A 24,324-nucleotide genomic window follows, 5' to 3' on the forward strand; every position below is an offset into this window, starting at 1 on the left:
TCGCTATCCCTGAAGTTCTAGCTCTTGCTATCCCTGAAGTTCTAGCTCTATTCAATTACCAGTGACACTTTTATGCTAGAGAAGCAGTTGGTTTTGAGACAAAAACTAAAATAAGTTACATAAATTATGTATTGTATTGAAATAGGGTGGCCTAATTGATTTTTAAATATATATAGTTTTTCACGCCTCAGGTAATTTGCTTATATGCTTAAGTTTCCTCTAATTTCCAGTATCATTGCAGAGATTAATGTTTAAGTGGCAGTCTTTGCCATATTGACAGCACCATATATAATCTTTCCAACTTGTACAAATCGTCACTTCATATATTTAAGAGGTTAAAAGTCAGTTGACACAGTTTCAAATACTTTATTGGCTTATTTTTATTTACGCACAACCTGGCTATTTGTCTTTGCATTAGCTGACTCCGTGTTATACAGCCATCTTATCCTAAAACAAGTCTTGTCTTCAGTTCAATCATTCCATTTCCTTTTATTTATTCATGTTGTTGTCTATCTTCAGTGCTACAGCAGTCTTCACTATCAAGCTAAGTTCCTCCAATGCTAGCTAAGGAAATTAAACTTTGGTAACTCACCCTATTCGGAGATGTCCTTTACCTTATTTTAAAATTCTTTATTAATTACTTATAAATATTTATACTATACAGTGTGTACTTTTAAATAGCTTTCCCTGAGAAAACTTCTCTACTTTGTTTTTAAGTGTATATTTTCCTTTTACTGGTTACTCAGTAAATTTTCACATACGTGTTTAAGTTACCGAAGTCTAAAGTTAGTATCTTTACTCTTCGTGCATAGAACACATTAATTCTATTAACTCCACTACTCCAATATATATGTTGCCATTGTTTTGTATTTAAGTTAGGGTTTTTTAAAAGAGCTCTTTGAGTATAGCTTAAAAAAAGAAACACCACAGATTATTTCTTGTATCTCAGAACTTCTACCTGGCATCACTTACCTTCTTTTTCAAGTATATTCTTTAGCATTTCTTTTTGTGAGGATTTCCGGGTTTCATCTATACTTCTTTTTGTCTAAAAATGTTTGTGTTTTCGCTTCATTCTTAAGATTCTAAGTCGGTGGTTACATTTTGCCAGCTCATTGAAGACATACCATTCTACTCTCTTCTGGCTTTCATTTTTGTTCTCTAGAGCCATCTGTTTGCATACTTCTCAGTCCTCTTCTTTATATGTGTTTTGTTCTGTGGTTTCATTCTGATGATTCTAGTTATGAATTTCTTTCTGTTTACCCTGCTTAGGAGTCGTCTGTTATCTTGAGTCTGTAGATTTGTGTTTCATTGCTAGTGAGAAATTTTTAGTTATTATGTATTGCTGTTGCCCCTTTCTCTCATTCGTTGCCTTCAGGAAACTCGGAGTAGATATATTTTTGATCACTTTATTTTATCCTTTATAACTTTTCATCTCTTTTCATATTATCTTTGTTTCTCTATGCAACATTCTGGCTTTTCCAAGTCTCCTTTAAAATCTCTCTTTTCATTTCTGTCTAAGCTACTGTGTTAAATGCTTCCATTGAAATTTTAAATTTCAGCCATATTTTTGGGGTGCCTGAGTGACTCATTTGGCTAGGTATCAGACTTCAGCTCAGGTCATGATCTCACAGTTAGTGGGTTAAAGCCCCGCACCGGGCCTTCTGCTGTCAGTGCGGAGCCTGCTTCAGATTCTTTGTCTTTCTCTCTCTCTCTCCGTCCAAAATAAGTAAACATTTGGGGGCCTGGGTGGCTCAGTCGGATGAATGTCCGATTCAGCTCAGGTCATGATCTCACCGTTCGTGGGTTCAATCCCCACATCGGGCTCTATGCTGACAGCTCAGAGCCTGAAGCCTGCTTCAGATTCTGTGCCTCCCTCTCTCTCTGCCCCTCCCCTGCCCATGCTCTGTCTCTGTCTCTCAAAATAAATAAACGTTAAAAAAATTGTTTTAAATAAGTAAACATTGGGGCGCCTGGGTGGCTCAGTCGGTTAAGCATCCGACTTCAACTCAGGTCACGATCTCGCGGTCCGTGAGTTGGAGCCCCACGTCGGGCTCTGGGCTGACAGCTCAGAGCCTGGAGCCTGCTTCCCATTCTGTGTCTCCCTCTCTCTCTGCCCCTCCCCCATTCATGCTCTGTCTCTCTCTGTCTCAAAAACAAATAAATGTTAAAAATAAATAAATAAATAAATAAATAAATAAGTAAACATTAAAAAAATTAAAAATAAATTTGAGCCATATTTTTATATAGCTAAAAAGTTATAGTTGGATCTTCAAATCTATTTGGGCATTCTTTATTGTTTTCTACCCTCTGTTCATGTTTTCATCCTTCTGTTTTCTTTTATTGGGCATATTAAATATAATTATTTTATATTCCATGACAGATGATTCCAAAATGTGAAACCTTTGTAGGTCTGTATGTGCTGTGTGTCGTCTAACTGATTCTCACTTATGGTATTTGTTGCTGTCTAGATACTGATTTTTTTTTCCGTGAATTGCTTATTTGCTTTGTAGTTTTATCTCCGGGAATTCTTTGAGGTTTGTGATAGAGGTAGGTTTTTCCAAAGTAGGTTTGGGTTTTTTCCCAAAGCGCTGTCATATAGTGTGATCTCTATAATTTAGATTATCATTTTGCACCACCTGGGTAGTATAAATTTTAGATGAAAATGTATATGAAGGCAGTTTCGTGGTCGCAGATTCTTAGGATGATTTGTGTAGTCACTTGAGCTTTTCATTTTCCTACTATAATATCTTCATAATACAGATGTAGGAAAGGAATGTAAGAAACAAAGACTGCTCAGTTGAGTCTGTTTCTTTTGTGTGTGTGCCAAAGCACATCAGCACATGCTCTACAGGGGAAGACCTTTTGATGAGACAGCAAAACTCCTGGATGTGGTGGAAGAGAGGATTAGATACCAACTTTAAGCTCTAATACTTTATGTTCACAAAAATCCCAAGGAATCTTAAAAAACAAACAAACAAAACTCCCAGAGCTATTAAATGAGTTTAAAATGTTACAGGATAGAAGATCAAGGTACAAAAAAAAAGAAAAAAAAAAAAGATCAATGTACAAATATTTATCACAATGAAGAACTAGAAACTGAAATTTAAAAAATTGCTGTTTACATTGTCTCCCCCACAAGTGAAACAATAAGGTATTAAATACATACGGAATCTGGAGGCTAAACGCCACAAAATGTTGACAAAAGAAATTAGAGAAAACCTAAGTAAATGAACAGACCAGCCATGTTCATAGAGTGGAAGATTCAACATAGTGAAGATGTTAATTACCCTGGAATTGTAAATCCCTATCAAAGTTCCAGCAAGATTCTTTGAAGATATAGTCAAGGCGATTCTAAAATTTATATGTAAAGGTAAGGAAGCCAGAATATCTAAAACAGTTATTTAAAGGAAATAAAAAGTTGGAGGACTCCTACTACTCAGTTTCACTAGAGTAATCCAATGCAGTATTGGCAAAAGGACAGATCCATAGATTCGTGGAGCAGAATAGAGATTACTGAACTGGAGCCACACAAGTTTGTCTACTGGTTTTTGGTTTTGGCTTCTGGTTTTTGACAAAGGTGCAATAGTGTCCTCAATTAGAGATAGAGTTCTTTGATATGACACCAAAATAATGATCCATAAAGGAAAATTAACAACTAATTAGTATCAGAATAAAAGTTTCATATGTGCAAGAAAGACTCCATTAAAGACAACGAAAAAAATATACCACAGACTGGGAATAAACATTTGCAAATTACATATCCAACAAAGGACGTAAACTCGGAGTATACAAAGAAGCCTCAAAACAAGAAAACATCCTCATTTCAAAAAGGGAAAATATTAGAGCTGACATATAGGAGAAGATTAATATCTTCTTCCTCTACCCTTTTGAGTTCTCAACTGGGACCCCTGTAGCAAAGGCTAGATTAACAACAGAAGAGCATACAAATTTAATTAGTGTAAGTTTTATGTGACGCTGGAGCCTTCACAAGAAATGAAGACCTGAAGAAATGGTTCAACCTGAGTGTTTGTATGCTAGGTTTGATGAAAAGTGGAAAGTCATGGAAAGGTATGATAGGACAAACCTCAACAAAGTGTCGTAAACTGGGAGAAATTTGTACCAAAGCCTGTTTGTTCAGATTCCAGTGTGTCCCTTCATCTTTGGAGATAAAGATGTTCTTTTCCTCTGGATATAGGAAAGTCACCTCTCATATAAGGGTTTTATAACCTGCTTCAGAGGAAGGTCCAGAAAGTCCTTTGTGCACATTCCATATTTCATTTTCCTTCCGCTTGAAATATTCAGCATGCCAAGGTGCCAGCCATGTTTGGGAGTAGTGTGTCCTGAAGCCTATCAGACACTTCATGAAAAGACAGTATACAAATGGCAAGTAAACATGAAAAGCTGCTCAACATTTTTACTCATTTGGAAAATGCAGATTAAAGCCATAATGAAATACCATTTCACACGTATGATGGGTAAAGCCTTAAAAAATACAATAGTGTTATCAATGACGCAGAAAAACTGGAATTCTCATACATTTCTGGGGGCTATGAAAATGGCATATCCATGTTAGAAAAAAATTTGGCAGTTTCTTATAAAGTTAAGCATTCATTTATTGTATGACTCAGCAATTCCACTTTTAGGCATTTATGAGAAATTAAATGAAACAAGAGAAATGAAAACTTACACACAAAATCCTGAATGTAAATGAGTATAGCAGCACTATGCCTAATCGCCAAAAATCAGAAACAACTCAAATGTCTTTCAATGAGTGAATGAATACACAAACTGGTAAATCCATTTGATATAATACTGCTTACTCTGCACTAAAAAGGATCAAAGTGTTGTTATACCCAACAACATGGATAAGTCTCAAATGCAGGATTAATCCATGATATTTTCATGATCCAAACAAAGTTCAAGGACATGGGGGCACCTGGGTGGCTCAGTTGGTTAAGTGTCCGACTTTGACTCAGGTCATGATCTTGAGGTTTGTGGGTTCAAGCCCTGTGTTGGGGGTTCTGTGCTGACAGCTCAGAGCCTGGAGCCTTCTTTGGATTCTGTGTCTTCTCTCTCTGCCCCTCCCCTGCTTGTCCTCTCTCTCTCTCTCTCTCTTTCTCATTTTAAGAATAAATAAACGTTAAAAAAATTTTTTTTTAAGTTCAAGGACATGGAGTTTTGCATAACAGAACATTCATGTACTGAATAAAGGTTCCCCCTTCCTAGATGAGCTATTAGTTTAGATAAATCTTCAGATGAGTATGGAATTGCTCAATCCTTTCACCGTAGCAAAGGATTAAAAAAAAAAAAAAAAAAAAAACCAGCAGCAAATGACTTTAAATAGGGAGCTCTGGACTTGATATGTGAAATGTTTGAACATATAAATATATATGTTCTATGAATATAGTTTATAACAATGATGTTAGGCAACTTCAGGCATCACATTTCTATTACTAGTTCTTGTTTTTCATGTACTATATTGAGAATTTACATTTTTAGTAATGTCTTCAACATCAGGATCAAAGTGATCTTTGAAAATTTTTATGAATTGGGCAACCGATTTTTCAATTATGTGAAAAATAATTGTGGATTTTAAATTTTACTTACTCCTATTATGTAATCGGGCTGCATCTTTTGGTTTGTTTCAGTTGGGAAACTTAACGTACCCTTTTATTTTGTGGACCCTGTGAGATACATAGGATCAGACATACTTGCTACTGATATAGAACCTAGTTTCTACACAAAGAAATGTTTACCTACCTTTGGTCACAGAAATATTCTCCTGTGTTTTCCCCTAAAAGTTTTAAAGCTTTGGCTTTTATGTTTCAGGTTTTGTTTTTTACCTTGATTTAAAATTATATATATTGTGAGGTAGGGGTTGAAGTAGTTTTTTCCATGTAACTATTTGTTTCAACACCATCCGTTGACCGGCTTTTCTTTACCCATTGTTGCTGTGTCATCTTTGTTGATAATATCTATTTCTAGACTCTTTGTGACTCATTTCTCAACTTTTATGCCAATGTAATGCTGTCTTGATTACTGTGGTTTTATCATAAATGTCTAATTCAGATAAATCCTCCATCATTGTTCATATTTGTCCAGATTGTTTTGGCTATTCTAGTTTTTGGCTTTTCTATGTAAATTAAGAAATAGGGTGTCAGTTTCTATTTAAAAAAGAAAAAAACACTTCCTGGGATTATGACTAAGAGGTTATTGAATCCATAAATTAATCTGTAGAACATTGACATCTTAATAATAAGGAGTCTTCCAATCCCTGAAAATGTTACATCTCTCTATTTATTTAGTTATTCGTTGATTTTTCTTGGCAGTGTTTTAAAGTTTTCAGTGTAGAAGTTTTGTGTACTTTTTGTTAAATATATTTCCAAGTACTTTGTTTTTTGACATTACTTTACATGGTTTAAAATTTCATTTTTCAATTTGTCTCTAGCATATAGCAACATAATTTTTTTAAATGTTGATTTATTTTTGAGAGAGAGAGATAGAGCGTGAGCAGGGGAGGGGCAGAGAGAGAGGGAGACGCAGAATCTGAAGCAGGCTCCAGGCACTGAGCTGTCAGCACAGAGCCCGACGCGGGGCTTGAACTCACGAACTGTGAGATCATGACCTGAGCCGAAGTTGGATGCTTAAGTGACTGAGCCAGCCAGGCATCCCTCATATATAGCAACATATTTAATATTTGTCCACTGATTTTGTACACTGAGATGTTCCTCAGCTTATTTAATAGTTCTAACAGATTTTTTGTTGTTGTTGATTCCTTGCTGTTTTCTATTTAAATAATCATGTATTTGCAAATAGAAGCAATTCTGCCTTTCTCATCTGTATACCTTTAGTTTTCTCATATTTTTTTTTTCCTGGTAGGACCTTCAGTACAACTGAATATTATAGACCTCTTGGCCTTTTTCTTCATCTTAAGGAAAACATTCAGTCTTCCATATTGTATATGATGTTAACTTTAAGCTTTTCATAGATTTCCTTATCAGGTTAAATCACCTTGCAATTCTAGTTTTCTGAATATTCTTATTGGGAATGGATACTGAAACATGTCAAGTGCCTTTTTGCATTTATTTGAAAGTATCATACAGTCTTCTTTATATGGTTAATATGGTGGATTTCATTGACTGTCAAATATTAACCTTTTATTTCTGGGAAAATCCTTATCTGATTGTGGTGTAGTATCTTTTTATATATGCTGGATTCAGTTTACCCAGGCTTATTTTATTACTATTTATGGGGTATATTGTTCTATAATTTTCCTTTCTTATAATATCTTTTTCAAGTCTTGATATTAGGGGTTATGGAGGTCTAATAAAATGGGTACAGAAAGTTTCTTCATTCTGTTTCCCCCCAAAATTTGTGTAAGATTGGTTCATTTATTGCATTACTGATAGAATTCACCAGTGAAGCTTTTTAGACTGAAGTTGTCTTTGTTAATAACAAATTTATATTTTCTAATTCATCATTTCAGCTTTTGTTGGTTGTGTTTTTCAAGGAGTTTCCTATTTATCCAAGTTGTTGAATATTTTGGCATAAGAAGTTCATAATACTCCATTATTCTTTTGTTTCAGTACTTTAAAGATGTTATTCTACTTTTCTTCTGACCTACATAGTTTCTGGTAAGAAGTAACTTCTAATTCATATAATTTTTTACTTGGGTATAGTAAGTTGTTTTTCTTTTTCTTTTCAAAGTAATTTTGTTACAATGTGTCTAGGTGTGATTTTCTTTCCTGCATGGGGTTCACTAAAGTTCTTGAACATTTACATTTATTATCTTTCAACTCTGTGGGAAAATTTCAGCCATCATTTTTTCAAATATTTTATCTAAACTTTTCTTATCCTAGGACTTCACTTGCATGTATGTATACCTCCTAATATTGTCTCAAAGTTCACTGAATCTGTTTAATTTTAAAATCTTTTTTCTTTCTGTTACTTAGATTAGATGATGCATACTGATCTGTCGTGAAACTCACTGACTCATCCTTCTGATACCTCCAATTTGCTTTGTAAAGCTCATTTAATGAAACTTTCATTTCACATATTGAATTTTTCAATTCTAAAATATCCATTTTGTAATTCTTATAGTTTCTCTTCCTCTGTATCGATAGATTTTCTTTTCTGTTTATTCATTATGAGCATAGTTATAATAGATATTTATTTTTTTAAATGTTTATTTATTTTGAGAGCAGAGTGAGGGAGGGGCAGAGAGAGAGAGAGAGAAAGAGAGAGAGAAAATCACAGTCTCTGCCCTGTCAGCACAGAGTCAGATGTGGGGCTCGATCTCATGAATACTGAGGTCATGACCTGAGCCAAAATCGAGAGTTGGATGCTTAACTGACTGAGCCACCCAGGCGCCCCAATAATAGATCTTTTAAATCTGTGTTGGATAAGCCCAGCATCTGGGTCATTTTAGTGTTAGTCTTCATTGCTGACTTTATGGGTTATTGATTGACTTTTGGGAATAACTTCTTTATGTCATGAATGACATGTTGTGGAGTGTTTGTATTCTGTTGTATTTCTCTAAAGAGTTTTTTTTGAATTTTGTTTTGTTTTGCTTTCCTTGGATTCAGATACCAAATTCTCCTTTCCAAGATTGGATAGGAGCTGAACTCTTTGTTCAGTTCATTTAGTACTAGCTGGGCTGCTTGGAGACTGTGTCTGTTTAGTTCCAGTGTCAGCCCGGAGATTTAAGCAGAGTTTAATACATAGGATTTGTGCTCTTCCTTTCTCCTTACTGGAATATTTCTCCTCAGTTTGCATCTGCCATTATCATCCTTTATTCCCTTCTCTGATTTAACAACAGTTAAGTCTTCCAAAATGTAGCCATTCTGCTCTACATCTGTTGGAACCTACACTTTGGTAAAAAGCCATAAGAACAGGAAGCTCACACGGTCTTCCAGTTGGCAGCTCCCCTCCCATTTTTTCCCTGTTTCTGGTCAACCTCTGATGCTTTGAGATTGTTGTTTTTTTATATCTGGAGTTTTTGTGTCTAGAGCTTTATACTGTGAGAAGGTTGGTTCAAAACAAACTACTCACATTACAGGAAGTGCAATTCCCTGTATTTTCCTTTCGATTTGTGTCACAACTGTAGTGATACTTTCTCTTTCATTTTTTATATTTGTAATTAGTGTTTTTCCTCTTTTCTATTAGTTTTGCAAAGGTTCTATTAGTTTTATCAATTTTCAAAAAGTCAGCTTTTGGCATTCTTAACTCTTTTACATGTTTGATTTTTGTTTTCTTCATTTCTGCTCTTAAATATTCATTTTTTCCTTCCTCTTACTTTGGGCTTGATTTGCTAATCACTTTCTGTCATCTTATGGCAGAAACTGAGATTATTATTTTTAAACCCTTCTTCATTTTTACCATAAGCATTTAAAGATGTAAATAGCCATCTAAGTTCTAATTTAGCAACATTCCACAAATTGTGAAATACTGTATTTGCATTGTCATTCAGTTTGAAATATTTTTGAAATTTTTGAAATTTCTTTTTTGACACATGAACTATTTAGAAGGGTATTGTTGATTTCTAATTTAATTCCTTTATGCTTAGATAACATACTCTGTATAACTTTATCCTTTAAAATTTAATGAAAGTTGTATTACAGCCTAATATGTGGTATATCTTGATGAACATTCTGTGTGCTCTTGGAAAAAAAAATGTGTATTTTACAATTTGAGGGGTAATATTTTCTAAATTTAAATACTAATTGGATCAAGGTGTTTGATTGTATCATTTGAAATAGTGTTACTAGGTATTTTGCCATCATTGTTATATGTACATGATATATTTACTCTTTTATTATTATGAAGTTTTCCTCTATATCTGTGATAAGGTTTATTTTATTTTATTTTATTTTATTTTAATTTTATTTTATTTTATTTTATTGAGGTCTATTTTATATTAATATGGTTACAACAACTCTCTTATGCTTACTGTTTGTGTGATTCTTTCTGTTCTATTCTTTATACTGTTTGTGTGATTTTTTTCATTCTGTTCTTTATACTTGCAACCTGTTACTTTTATTTCCAGTGCATCTCTTAAATACATCATATAGTTGGGTATTTTTTTAATCTAATGTGACACTATCTATATTTTAGTCATGAATGCTGAGTCTATTACATTTATTTAATTATTGGTATGGTTGAATTTAGGTCTTCCATTGTGCTCTTGGTTTACTGTTGGTCATATGTGTGCTTTGTCTCTGAGATTCTTTTCCTTCCTTATTTTGTGTTAGTTGAATATTCAGCATATTATATTGATTCCTCTGTTGGAATTTTAGTTCTGCCAGTTTATTGTTCAGTGTTTGCTTTAGGGATTACCATATGCACTTTAAATTACTAAAATCTACTTAAAGTTAATATTATACTCCTTCTTGTTAAAGGAAACTTGTAAAAATAGACTAGCATTTACCCTCTACTTTGTGAACCTTAATTTGTTTACCTTCGTGTAGATTATAAAAAGTTTCGGTCTTTGTTCAGATGCTATAAATTATTTGGAACCATTTTTCATCTTTTGAATCTTGCTTTTAAGCTTTATTAGAATGTGTCTGTATCAATTTTTATTCTAGGGATTAGTTAGCCCCATTATTAAGGTGCGACCTCTCTGAGGACCCTATCAAATACCTTGTGTACTATGTAGTTTCTCTACTCTGATGGCAATGCTGTATTAATCCATGTGCAAGCTCCGGCACTTATTCAGCCTTCTACTTTCTGGTGGTTCTTTCACTGACTTGATGGTGTTTTACTCCATGAGTATGCAGATTAATACTCAGCCAAAGACTATATCCCTCTGCAGATCTCCTGAACATTCTCTTTGTACAGCACCTTCCCGTGTGGTACTAGCCTTGAACAGACTAGTGTCTGTGGCCTCCCTATATGTCAGTCTGGGTCTGAATAACTCAGCAAGCCTACCAGCTCCCGCTTGGATTACCTCTCACTGTGCTGTAGCCTAGCAACTTCCTGTAAGCAGTAAGCTGGAGTGATTGTAGGGCTCACCTAACTTTTTCTTCTCTTTTCTCTGCGTAATCTTGTGATATCTTTTATTCAACATCTGAACACAGTTGTTTCATATGTTTTGTCCATTTTTCCAATTATGAATGACAGGAGGGCAGTTTTTGTCCCAATTCATCCCCTATGAGCAGAAGCAGAAGCTTTTGAAAAGACAGTTTTTATGATCATGATTACAAGAGGATTTTTTTGGTTGGGTTCAGGTTGAATGAAATTCTAGATACAGTTTTACTTTAGGTCATTTCTGCTCTTAAGTTTGACAGATATCCAACTTACAGGTTTAGTATGACTTAACCTGGTCCATTCTCATCACTATTAGAATCTTCCAAGATTCATATAAATTACTGGATTTTTACAAGCTCCTAGTTATGGTTGCATTATTATTCTAGGAACCCACTCCTAGTACTCATTTTACCTTTTTCACATTTTTGTCAAAGTAATTATTTATTTCATAAGTGGTTTGGAAATTTTTGAAAATACTTTTTTACAGTGAATTTGTATCATTTAGTCAAGTCATAGTACTTCCTTTTTCTTTCCTTTTTTTTTTTTGATTACATAGATTTCAGCAAAATTGGGGTAACATTTAATACCATTATCAGATTTTTCTGGGTATCAATGCCATTGTCTTTGTTTGCTATGTCTTGAATATAATTATCTACTTACCTTCTGATCATGTAGTTCTTAAGGAGGTGGGATCTGCTTTCTTTTCTTTTTATCCTGTGTGTGGTGCCATACTTTGATTTGGTTCAAACGTGTTTGCCTGCCTTCACCAATCCCATCTCTCAGTGGTCAACATGGCCTGCCTCTGTAAGTAAATCATGGAGTTGATGTGCTTGTTTTCAGTAATTGAAAATTTTCTATTTGGGGTCAGTATCATCATGGAAAATCATTCATTAAAAATACATCTTGTTACAGGTACTTCTGATTTGGGTATTGAGAAATTTTTATTTTGCCACAGTGGTTCTATGTGGTTCCATGTTAAGACTTAGGCTGCTCTTTGATTGGTTCACATTTAGTAGGCTGGCCTGCGAATGCCCTTCAGAATTGGTTATATCTTAAAATGTTTACATTTGGGCCTCTAAAGGTAATATTTTTTTCCATTTATGAGTGCCTTTATAAAAGAGAAAACTTTTTTTTTTTTAGCTCAACAGAAGTCTAAACAAGGTAAACTGGTATTTAATAGAGAAGAAAAATGTTAAGTTAATGAGCCTATGAGGATACTCAGGTTTCATCCTTCAAGTTATGTAGTTTGGGAATGTTTTTCTCATGACAGAGATTATTTGGGAGACATTTTACATACTGCCCCAAGAAGTGTCTTGGTAGCTTTGGGTTTGTTATTATACCATTTGTAATGTTTGCATAGTATTGCAGTTTTATTGGTATACTTTACTATATTTAACAGATTGATTGCTGGACATTTAGCTTATTCCCACTTTTATTCTTATACCTTTTATGTGACTTATTTGGGAAGAATATCCTTTTGTCATGTCCCTTCTTCCACCCCATGATGAGATGAACACCTCATCTGATATTTTTGCACTTTTATCTCTTTCTTTTAGTCTGCAATGTTACCTGCTCAAACCATTTGCCCCTATTACAAATTATTTACTTTTTAAGTGTTATTTAGTACAGGTGTTTTGATCACTCTTGGTTTAAAGTGTATGTATATTTGGATGTAGAAGCTTTGTTATAGTGGAAGAAACTATACCAAGCCTTGGAACATAATTCTTAGCCTTGTTTTTTAGGAGAAATAGTGTTGTCTCCATGTCAAGAAGTAATGACGGGGTGCCTGGGTGGCTCAGTCAGTTGGGCATCTGACTTTGGCCCAGGTCGTGATCTCGTGGTTCGTGAATTCGAGCCCCATGTTGGGCTCTGTGCTGACAGCTCGGAGCCTGGAGTCTGCTTTGGATTCTGTGTTTCCCTCTCTCTCTCTCTAACCCTCCCCTGCTCGCACTCTTTCTCTCTCTCAAAAATAAATAATAAACATTAAAATTTTTTTTAAATATCTGAAAAAAAAGTAATGACATTTATGACCAAGTTCCTTTTATCTTTCCACTTCTAAGTACCCATGAGTCAGAGAAGAGATTCAAGTGGAAATTACAAAGTATTTTGAACTTAATGAAAATGAAAACCCAACATATTAAAATTACTTGGAAAACATATTAAAATTACTAAAGCAGTACTTAGAAGTTTTTAGGACTGAACACCTACATTAGAAAAGAAGGAAAGTTTCAAGCTAATAACCTCAGCTTTCACCTTGAGAAAGTAGAAAAAGAAAAACAAATGAAATATGAAGTGTTCAGGAAAAGAATATAATAAAGATCAGTTAAGTCAATGAAACATAAAACCAAAAAACAATAGAGAAAAATTTACAAAGCCAATCTGGTTCTTTGAAAAGGTAATAAAATTGATAAAACTCTAGGCATACTGATGATCAGGCAAAAAAAGAGAAGACAAATAACCAAATCAGGAATGAGGTCTCATTTCTACAGATTTTATGTTAAAGGAACAATAAGAACAACTTCAGGTATGTAAATATGACAACTTAAATGAAAGAGATAGATTTTTTTGAAAGACATAGACTACCAAAGCTCACTCTGGAAGAAATAGGTATTTGAGTAGCTATATATGTATTTTTAAACTTGAATTTGTAGTTAAAAGCTGTCATGGAACATCCTAGTAAAAGTCCTATTAATGCAGTAAGACCAAAAAAAAAAAAAAAAAAAGGAATTGAAGGTACATATTGGGAAAGAAAGAATAAAGCTGTCTTTGTTCACAGTTGACACAACTGTCTCTGTAGAAAATCCTAAAGAATAACCAAAACCTCCTGGAACCTAGTAAATAATCCTGTCAAGGTTGCAGAATACAAGGTTAATATACAAAAGTTAGTTGCTTTCCTGTATACTAGGGATGAGAAACTGAATTTGAAATTAAAGACACAATATCATTTACATTCACAGCAACAGAGAGAGAGAGAGAAGAAGGGAGATACAGAACTAGGTATAAGTCTAGCAAAATATGGGTAAGATCTATATGAGGAAAACTACAAAACTCTGGTGAATGAAATCAAAGGATTAAATAAATGGAGAGATAATCTGTGTTCATGGATATGAAGACTTAATATTTTGAAGTTGTCAGTTCTTCTTAGTTTGATCTGTAGATTTAATGCCATCCCAATCAGAACCCCAGCAAGTTACTTGTTGTTATTGGTAAGCTGATTATAAGGTTTATTTGAAAAGCCAAAGAGCCAGAAGGGCCAACAAAATAATGAACAAGGGCCAACAAAATAATGAAGACAGTGCAATATTGGCAAAAAGAAAAAATAGATCAGTAAAACTTGATTAGAGAGCCCAGAAATAGACCCACACAAATATAGTGAACTGATCTTTGAGAAAGGAGCAAATATAATTCAATGGAGAAAGGATACTCTTTTCAACAAATGGCACTGGAATAACTGGATAATCCACATGCAATAATCCACATACAAAACAATGAATCTAGACACAGACTTTACACTTTCCTAAAAATTAACTGCAAATGGATCATAGACCTAAATATAAGATGCTAAACTGTAATACTTCTAGAAGAGAGGAGAAAGTCAAGTTAACCTTGAGTTTGGTAGTGATTTTTGAGATACAACACCAATAGCACAATCCATGAAAGAAAAATTAATAAGTAGGATTTTATTAAAATGGAAAAGTTCTCTATGCAAAACACTTAGGAGAAGGAAGAGCTAGGCCATAGACTGGGAGAAAAATCTTTGCAAAACACATTTTCTGGTAAGGGACTTATATCCAAAATATACAAAGAACTCTTAAAACTCAATAATAAGAAAACTAACAACCCAATTCTTTAAAAATGAGCAAAAGATATGAACAGACACCTCACCAAAGATGGTAATACTGATGGCAAATAAGCATATGGAAAGATGCTCAATATAACATGTTACTAGGGAATTGCAGGTTTAAACAACAATGAGATGCTGCTGTACACATTTTAATGACTAAAATAAAAAACACGGACAATGCCATATGCTGATGAGGATGTGGAGCAACAGGAACTCTAATTTTGCTGGTGGAGCGCAAACTGGTGCAGCCACTCTGGAAGACAGTTTGGCAGGTTCTTAAAAAGCTAAACAGTCTTAAAATATGATTCAACAATCCTACCGCTTGCTATTTATCTAAATGCACTGAGAATATATCTGTACAAAAACCTGCGCACAAATTTTTATAACAGCTTTATTCATAATTGCCACAATCTGAAAGCAATGAAGATGTCCTTTAATAGGTGAATGGATGAACAAATTGTCATACATCCATACTGTGGAATATTATTCAGTGATAAAGGAGCTATCAGGCCTTAGAAAGACATTGAGGAACTTTAAATAAATACTGCTAAGTGAGAAGGCAATCTGTAGAGGCTTCGTACTGTCTGAGTCCAAGTACATGAGTTCTGGAAAAGGCAAAACTATAGAGATAGTAAAAAGATTTGTGGTTGCCAGCAGACTTGGAGTGAAGGAAAGAGGAGAAGGTGAATAGGTAGAGCAAAGGGGATTTTTTAAAATCCTTATTTATTTATTTTGAGAGAGAGAGAGAGCAGGGGAAAGGCAGAGAGAGAAGGAGAGAGAGAATTCTAAGCAGGGTCCACACTGTCAGTGCAGAGCCCGATGTGGGACTCGAACTCACACACCATGAGATCCTGACCTGAGCCAAAATCAAGAGATGCATGCTTAGCTGACTGAGCCACTAGGCGCTCTGAGCACATTTTTAGGGCAGTGAAATAATTCTGTATGATATTGTAATGGTGGGTACTTGATGTTATGCATTTGTCAAATCCCACGGACCTGTACAACACAGAGTGAACCCTAATGTAAACTATCAACCTTAGTGATAATGTTTCAAGATTCACTCATGAATTGTAAAAACTGTACCACACTAGTGCATGTTATTAACAATAGGGAGAGATGTTGGGGGGCAATGCTATACAGGAGCTCTCTATGCTTTATGCTCAAATTTTCTATAAATGTAAAATTGCTCTAACAAATAAAGTCTGTTAATTAAGGGAGAAACAAAAAACTTTCCTCAAAGAAAATTTCAACCCCAGATGGCTCCATTGGTGAATAATGCCAATCATTTAAGTAAAAATAATACTGGTCTTCACTGATGGTCCCCAGTGTCACACTGAGTTGGGGCTCCCCAGGACTATCTCCAGGGATAGTGATTAGCTAGAAGGATCCACAGGACTCAGAAATCATTTTACTCATGGCTACATTTTTTTTTTAACAACAAAAGGATATGCAGCAAAATCAACAAAAGAGAAAGAGGTCCTATAGACAAAGTATGGAAAAAAACAGATATCAGTTTCCAAGAGTCCTCACCCATTGGTGTCCCAGAGGATGCACTTAATTTACCAGCAGTGAATTACAGCAATACGTGTAAATGTTGTCTAACAGAGAAACTTTCTTGAGCCTAATAATTGAGGGTTTTTACTAGGGATCAGTCACATACTGCCTGCATGGCCAACTATAGTTACAAAAAGCAGGTGTTCACCTTGCTTGCACAAAGTATGTAGACAGATAGATTGGTAAGTGCAGTTCACATGTGCAAAACAGTTTTTATTGGTATATTCTAAGATTTCAGTTCCCAAGAGCTAGCTAAGGGCCAGTCAGAAAATCAGGCTCTTCTGGAAATGTGCGAGTTTTAAGTGAATCAGGCCTCCATCTTGCACATAGTCCTACACAAACTGTTTCTGAAAATTGAAAAGGAACAGATAACTCATTACGTGCATATCCTAATAGCAAAACCTGCCAAAGATACTACAAGAAAAATAAATTGCAATCCAGTATCCCTTGTTAATATAGATGCAGTAATTCTCAACAGAATATTTGCAAATCAAATCCAAAAATATAAAAGTCCATCATATATCACGACCAAAATTTTTCTAAAATGCAAGATTGGTTTAACATTCAAAATCAGTTAGTGTAATTCACCATATTAACTGATACAAAAAAAAAATTATGCGATTATCTCAAAAGATGAAAAACAATGACAAAATGTAATATCCCTTCCTTACAACTTTCTCTAGCAACCAGAAATAGAATAGAATTTCATCAACCTGTTTTAGGGCATTTACAAAGTATTTACCCTCATGCTTAAATAGGAAGATTATACTTTTCCACTTAAAATTTGAAGCAAGATTACAAGTTAGAAGTAGAAGTGTAGGGGCACCTGGGTGGCTCAGTTGGTTAAGCATCCAACTCTTGATTTCAGCTCAGATCATGATCTCATGGTTCATGAGTTCAAGCCCCACATCGGGCTCCATGCTGACAGTGTGGAGCCTGCTTGGGATTCTCTCTCTCTCTCTCTCTCTCTCTCTCTCTCTCTCTCTCTCTCTCTCTCCACCCCACCGCTACTCATGTTCTCTTTCTCTCTCAAAATAAATAAACTTAAAAAAAAAAAAACTTTTAGAAGTATAACTCTAAATCATTTTAGGCTGATTTTAGGCTGATTTAGGATTCTTTATTTTCATACATGTATAGAACTTTAATAGTTCAGTGCAACAAATCCTTTTTTTTTTTTTTTTTTTTTTTTTTTTTTGATGGGACACTTTTATTACCCCTATGGAATTTTTTCTGTTGTTTTGTTGTCATTTATTTTATTTTATTTCTAAATTATAAAATTCCCATCACATAATTCTTAAGTTGTTTAGTTTGATTTAAGAGGAGAGATAGCGCATGATTACTAGCAGTAGGGGATTATAGTGTTTTGAGTAAAAGTGAACCATTGTAACATTATTCTACCTGGTTTCAAAATGTTTAAAACCTTTTTTTTCCTTGTAGGTATTGGTCCCCTGAAGAGGCAGGGACTCAGGACAAGGCTCAGGTAGTTTCTTGGATAAGTTAAATAAGGTTTAGATGTGCTCATTTTGACTTGCATATAGGTCTTTCAGAATATGAATTTGCTTATAAGGCTTAGGTAAAAAGTCACAGTTGTATGTATATTATTGACAGAAATCAAAGAATAATGTTAATTGATAATCTCTATTGTTTATTATATAACACATATTTTGCAAACTGTTTTTGAGTGCCAGCTTTATACTAGGCACTGGCTTACACACTGTATGGGGGAACAAACCAGATATTTATGATGCGGAATGATAAGTGTATGATAGAGATATTTGTAGAGTAAGAGTTCAGAGCACAGAGGAGAGGTTAACCAAGGATCAAGGAAGACTTCTCAGAGGAAGTGACTTTAGCTCTGAATCATAAACCACAGAAGAATTAATCAAGTACTGAAGGCAAATAAGGGAGTGCCAGACAAAAGGGAAAGCATATGAAAAAGCATCAAGATATAAAACATTGTTCAGAGAACAGTCTAGGTAGATACTTCCAGGTAGCACCTCATGCACAATGGCTGTCCTAATAAGTAATAAATTTCTTATTACAAAATTGTGACTTCCTCTTTGTGAATCAGTGGCTTGGACAACATTTAATAGATAATAGACCCTCGGTAAATATTTCTTGAAAGAATGACCACAATATGATAAATGGTAACTTTTTTTTCCCTTATGTATAAGCTGTTGTAGGAGTTGATGGGGGCAAAGAAGACTTTATATAAAATAGTCATGAGTTGAGACTTGAAAGATGAATAGAAAATTCATTTACGTGACCCTTTTGTGCCCACCTCATATTAAACAATAGCTTTATCATAAATTAGTCAAATCAGGGAGAGGAGATAACTCTTTCTTATAGAAGAATTCAAAGTAATAAATGTAGATACGCATGCCAGTGAGTAAAGGGTAAAGAAAGGAACATTCTAGACAGGGGGACATATTTCAAGATGCAGAGAGCATAGAGCTGCATTGTTTAATATGGTAGCCACTAGCGACTACATGTGACATTTTAAATTTAAATTTAAATTAATTAGAATTGAATAAAATAAAAACTTTAGTACCTTAGTCACATTTGCCAACTTTTAAGTTCCCAATTACCCATCTATGACTGGTATTGTATAGAATGGGCATAGAACATTTACATCATCACAGAAAGTTCTGTTGGACAACATTGTCATAATGTGTTTAGGAAACTTTAGGAATCTGATTTACTGCGAGTGTAGGTTGCAGTATTGACATGGAAGTTGCAAAGGCCAGGTGGAAGGAAATGATGCTGCAAGAGTAAGCTTAGTTCAAATCATGGCAAAGAGGTTGGACTCACCCTGTGAGATTTGAGCCGGCTGCGGTTGGGGGGGTGGGGGTAAGGAGTGTTTAGCTTTGATTGTTGAAGATAGGGGCTGATGAATTGATCTGATTAGTGTTTTTAAAGAATCTTTGTAGCAGCAAGACAAAAAGTGGATTGAAAGGGTGAAATTAGTGTTCAGAAGCTTATTGTATAGTAGATCAGCAGTCCAGATGAGAAAGATGCTGAAGACTGAGCTAAATCAGAGGTCATGAGGATAGAATGAAGGCAGACTTGAAAACTGTTTAGAGATAGGTCTGAGGATTTGTTGTGGGAGCGAACAGCATCTAGATGGCTGTCATTTCTGGATTGGTCATTTAAGTAGATGGTATAGGACATAAATGGGGAAACGCAGGTTTTAAAAAGAGAAAAGGATTGTGACTGGTTTTGGCTACATTCGCTTTGGAGATAGGCTCAATTTAATAGAGTCTGGAGGTGAGAATAAAATTCAGGACCAAATATGTGTTTCTGGGAATCGCCAGAGTATAATTGGTTTGTGAAGCTTAAAGTTTGGATGACATTGCCCAGGAAAAATGTGTAACACAGAAAGAGAAAAGCTACAGACAGACCCTAACATTTATTAAGTGTAGAAAGATAGGGCCTTAGAAGGAGGAGGAGGAGAAAGAATAGCTAGGAAAAAAGGAATAGTATTAATAAAGAATTGTGCCAAAAGAGCTGAAGGAAGATAGTACTTCAAGGAAGTCACGGATCCGGAGAAGTCATATAAGAGGATCATAAAGTACATATTGGATTTATGGAACAGAAGTCATTGGGAACCTTTAGGAACTGCGATTTGCTGAACTACCAGGTGAATTCAGACCTTCATTTGTGTTGAATCTGTAAAGGGTCCTCGGGAGTGCCAGAACTGATATGGCCTTCAGTCATGTCAGTGACCCTTACTTATTTGTAAGATGATAACACACCATGGTGTTTTTATTATTATAAAAGTCAAGTGAGAGAATAAGAGAAAAGTACTTTTTAAAATCTAAAGTTTTTCTTCAAGTTTAGAGACTTATGGTTACTTTTAAGTGAAATCTATAAGCAAACAGGAGAGAGGATTTTAAAGACAAAAGACATAAAGACATATCTTGGTAGAATATTGGGATTACAGAGGACACATTACAGTTGTATGAACAGTGGAGGTATGAGCCAAGAAAGAGGAGGAGCTGGGCCAGATGAGGGAAAGAAATAGAATACTGTGTTTTATAGGCCATGAGTTACATACCTTCTTCCTGCGTAGATCTAGAATACATTAAATAAGTTTGGGGCCTTTTTTGTACTGCACAAATAGATCTCTGTTCCTTAGATGTGTTCAAACTAATTAATGAGGTGAGCTCCCTGCTCAAGGGGTTCAGTTTCATGGGAGCTGATTGGATGGGGGACAGATTATCTGGGAAATGAGAAATTATTTATAGCCTAACCAAGAATAATTGGAAAGTCTTTTAACATATCTGGTTATCATGTCTTCCATGGCCCCTAGAGATGTTATTTCTAATAGCAGATGACAGTACCAGGCATCTTTGTGTTACTAATAGGAAAGGAGAACATTAATTTCACTCATTTTGTTTTCTTCCTTCCATACCACTCACCTTCTACTTCAGAGGGAGGTAGGAGGAGAGGGATGGAGAGAGAGACAGACAGAGACAGAGACAGAGAGAGACACTTTGGTTGAACATGCGAAGACCAAGTCCTGTTCCACGTTCCTCCATTCACAGTATACCTTGGATGAACTTTGCTTCTTTTCCTAAGGTTACTTTTATGCAGGTACGTTGGGCAAAATTGTTTACTCAACTGAGATGCTTTAAATTTGTTTCTTTTCAGTCAAGTGGGGCTGAAGAGTGGGCTAGGGACTTGTTTATTGTCTTTGAGAGAGTGAAATCTCAGCAACAAACATTTACGTGACCCTTTTGCGTCCACCTAATATTAAACAACAGCGTCAACATAAATTAGTTAAATCAGGGAGAAGAGACAACTCTTTCTTATGGAAGAAATTCAGGTAATAAACATACATATTTATCCTTTCAGAAGATGGAGTTTCACTCTCAATCTCCACTCCTGAGAGTGGGCCATATTTAGTTATTTACACTGAAAGAATAGCATGTGGAGAGGGAAAGATAATGACTTTACAGCAGAGAAACCTGGTACACGCCACCTTCACCGAATGATCAGGCTTCGTGTCAGCGGTGTCTTGTGGCTGTCACGTGCCCCTGCTGTGAGGAGATGACAGTGGCACCTCCGTGGTGTTCTCTTCAAAAATCCACAGCCCGCTCTAGGCCTGAGAAAAACACCAGGCAAGCTTAAATGGAGAAGGATGCTACAAAAATACTGGACGGTATTCCTCTAAATTATCAAGGTCATGAATAACAAGGAAAGACTGAGAAAGCGTCACAGGCCAGAGGACACTGACAGAGTAACTGAATGCGCTGCCACCTGGACTGTGAAACAGAAAAGGGACCGTAATGGAAAATTCGTGAAATCTGAACCAAGTCTGGACTGGGGTTAATAGCAGCGTAACGGCGTTGGTGTCCTGGGTGTGACAAATGTACCATGGGAATGTCAAGTATTAACAATAGGGAAAGCTGGATGAGAGGTCTGTGGGAGCTCTCTGTAGTAGCTTTGCAACTTCTCTGTAAATCTGAAGTTATTCTAAAATAAAACACTTATTAAAAATAAATTAATTAATCATAACACTGTGACAAAACTGTAGCCTGGAGACTGCCTGCTGTGAGCAGAGACCATTTAGAGTAGTAATAACTTTTTCTGTAATGTGATTATGTTCACTGTGCTTTAAGGAGAGAAAGGAGAGAAGTGGTTCTCAGTGGGAGTGCCCTCGTAAGAACAATAGGTGTAATTCAGCACAAAAATATATTCACCTGATACAGTTAGATTTTTTGTTGCTTAGAAATATTTATCTAATTCAGAAAGAGTTGTAAAAATGACATACCATGCACTGCCAACCCAGTAGTGCCAGAGGAAGTTTCTGTTCTTACAGTGGTGTTGCTTTCTCTTTTAGGAGCACAGATGGGGCAGGCCGAGTATGGTGATGGAGGTGGCATGTTAATTATTGTTGTTTGTGGTACCCTAGTGCGATGGAAATAAAAGTCTTGACCAAAACAGAAGGGCGTAGGGATTAAGAGTAGGGACCATGGTGCCACACTCCTGGTTTGAACCCTGGTCCCACAGATTCTAACTGTGATCCTGAGCAATATACTCAACCTCTTTGTGTCTCAGCTTCTTCATCTGTAAAATAAAATGTTAATTGTACTTCATAAGGTTTTTGTGATACTTAGGAACAGTGCCTCACATGTAACAAGTGCTCAGTAAGTGTTAGTTATACCTGTTTTTATTATTTGTAATTATCAGGTGACAAATGTGAAATTGTTGCTATTGTAATATGCTTTTGTTTCAGTACTTTAAAAAATGTTTTTGCTTTTTTTCCTGCTGTCTTTAAGATTTTCTCTTTGGCTTTCGCTTTCAGCAGTTTGACTACGATAAGTCTAGGAGTGTGTGTGTGTGTGTGTGTGTGTGTGTGTGTGTGTGTGTGTGTATCCTGCTTGGAGTTCTTTGAGCTTCTTTGCCCATGGTTTGCTGTGTTTCATTAATTTTGCAAAATTCTTACTTGTTTTCTCTTCGGATATTCCTTCCATCTCCCTTCTCTCTCTTAATCTCTCTCTGGGATTCTGATCATACATGTTTGATGTGGCTCTACAGATAGGGGATGCTTTGTTCTTTTTATCTTCTTTGTGTTTCATTTCAGATAATTTCTGCTGCCTTATTTTCAAGTTGCTTGTTTCCTGTGCTGTATCCAGTCTGTTGGTAAGGTCATCAAAAGGGATTCTTTATTTCTTACTTAGACACTGTGTGTTAAAGAACAGTAGAGACTGCAATAAATAGTATTTACATCGGACTTGGGCACCTCTCTCCTCTGTCAGGCAGGCAACTAGTGTGCACTTTGAGTCATTCCCACCAGTAGTTGAATTGGATGTGGGTTTTATTTTTACTGTAGTTCTCCTTGCTGCACCACACTCTTCAGTGTCTCCAGTGGTGGCCTTCTGCTACCTTGTACTTGGTGTGGATTCTGGGGTACTGGCAGGCTTTTCCTAGTGTTCCTAGTCCCTGGGAATGTTTCCTGACCTTCTTTCTTGTAGAAGCTTCTAGCTTTTGCTTTCCATGAGAGAAGGATCCAAGAAGTGAGCAGTTTGCACCACTAATGGGATTCTCTTAGGTCTCTAGCTCTGTTATTATTTCTTATAAGCCTTCTTATAAGTGAGTTAGTGCCTACTCTTCTTGTCTCTGATGTTCCCAGAAATGTGTAAACTATCACACTAGCCCACACGCAGCCTTTAATAACTTGCTACAATTGTTAGGTGTTTTCTTCCTCTCTGCCTTTTATGATGACCACTGCTTCCTCTGGGCTCTGTGTCTCTGTATCCTGTGTATTCTGTGTGTATCCTCTGTATCCTGTGTCTCCTTAGAGAGGTTTGTTACCTCTTAGAATTCAGTTCACCTGATTGTCTTGTGACCTAAACTTTTATGGGCCCACAAAAGCTATATCCTAGAGATTGTCTGGCTCTTTCTCATTGTTAGTGTGGGAGCGACATTCTCTAGAGACTTTCTACATTCTAGGCAGGGTGGATCTCCCTTCTAACCGTGATGTATCTTTTACACATGAGTTAAATAGTTCTAAGAAGAAATAATTCACCTGTAGAACTGCCTTTTCTCATTGTGAATCTAATAGTATTAGTTTAAATATAATTTAAAGTAGGGGTGCCTGGGTGGCTCAGTCGGTTAAGCTTCTGACTTCAGCTCAGATCATGATCTCACAGTTCGTGAGTTCGAGCCCCACATCAGGCTCTGTGCTGACAGCTCAGAGCCTGGAGCCTGCTTCAGATTCTGTGCCTCCCTCTCTCTCTGCCCCTCCCCCACCCACACTCTGTCTGTCTGTCTCTCTCTCACAAATAAATAAACATTAAAAAAATTAAAGTAGTGGTAGTTTTAAAAACCATTTAAACTAGTAGTTTTAAAAATAATTTAAAAAATAAAAGCAGCAATGCTGAAATGAGTGGAAC

At 35.7% G+C, this 24,324-nt stretch overlaps 1 protein-coding gene across 13 annotated transcripts in view; it reads left to right on the forward strand.

Moving 5' to 3' along the window:
* Window positions 1-24,324, forward strand: part of KIAA1328 (KIAA1328 ortholog) — a 343,523-nt gene that overhangs the window by 76,695 nt on the left and 242,504 nt on the right. Inside the window, exons 1-3 of one of the 13 annotated variants that reach the window (XM_042963024.1) lie at window positions 19,127-19,223; window positions 19,929-20,063; window positions 20,857-21,019. The exons of 9 other annotated variants lie outside the window; for them this stretch is intronic. In XM_042963024.1, coding sequence (XP_042818958.1) covers window positions 20,930-21,019 — 90 coding nt within the window. In that variant the 5' untranslated portion in view covers window positions 19,127-19,223; window positions 19,929-20,063; window positions 20,857-20,929. Of the gene's footprint in view, window positions 1-19,122; window positions 20,064-20,856; window positions 21,020-24,324 lie in introns of those variants that run through there. 3 more of the 13 variants (XM_042963025.1, XM_042963023.1, XM_042963026.1) reach the window with 3 other exon arrangements.

This window comes from Panthera tigris, chromosome D3 (genome assembly GCF_018350195.1).
Source record: "Panthera tigris isolate Pti1 chromosome D3, P.tigris_Pti1_mat1.1, whole genome shotgun sequence".
Classification (NCBI taxonomy): Eukaryota; Metazoa; Chordata; class Mammalia; order Carnivora; family Felidae; genus Panthera; species Panthera tigris.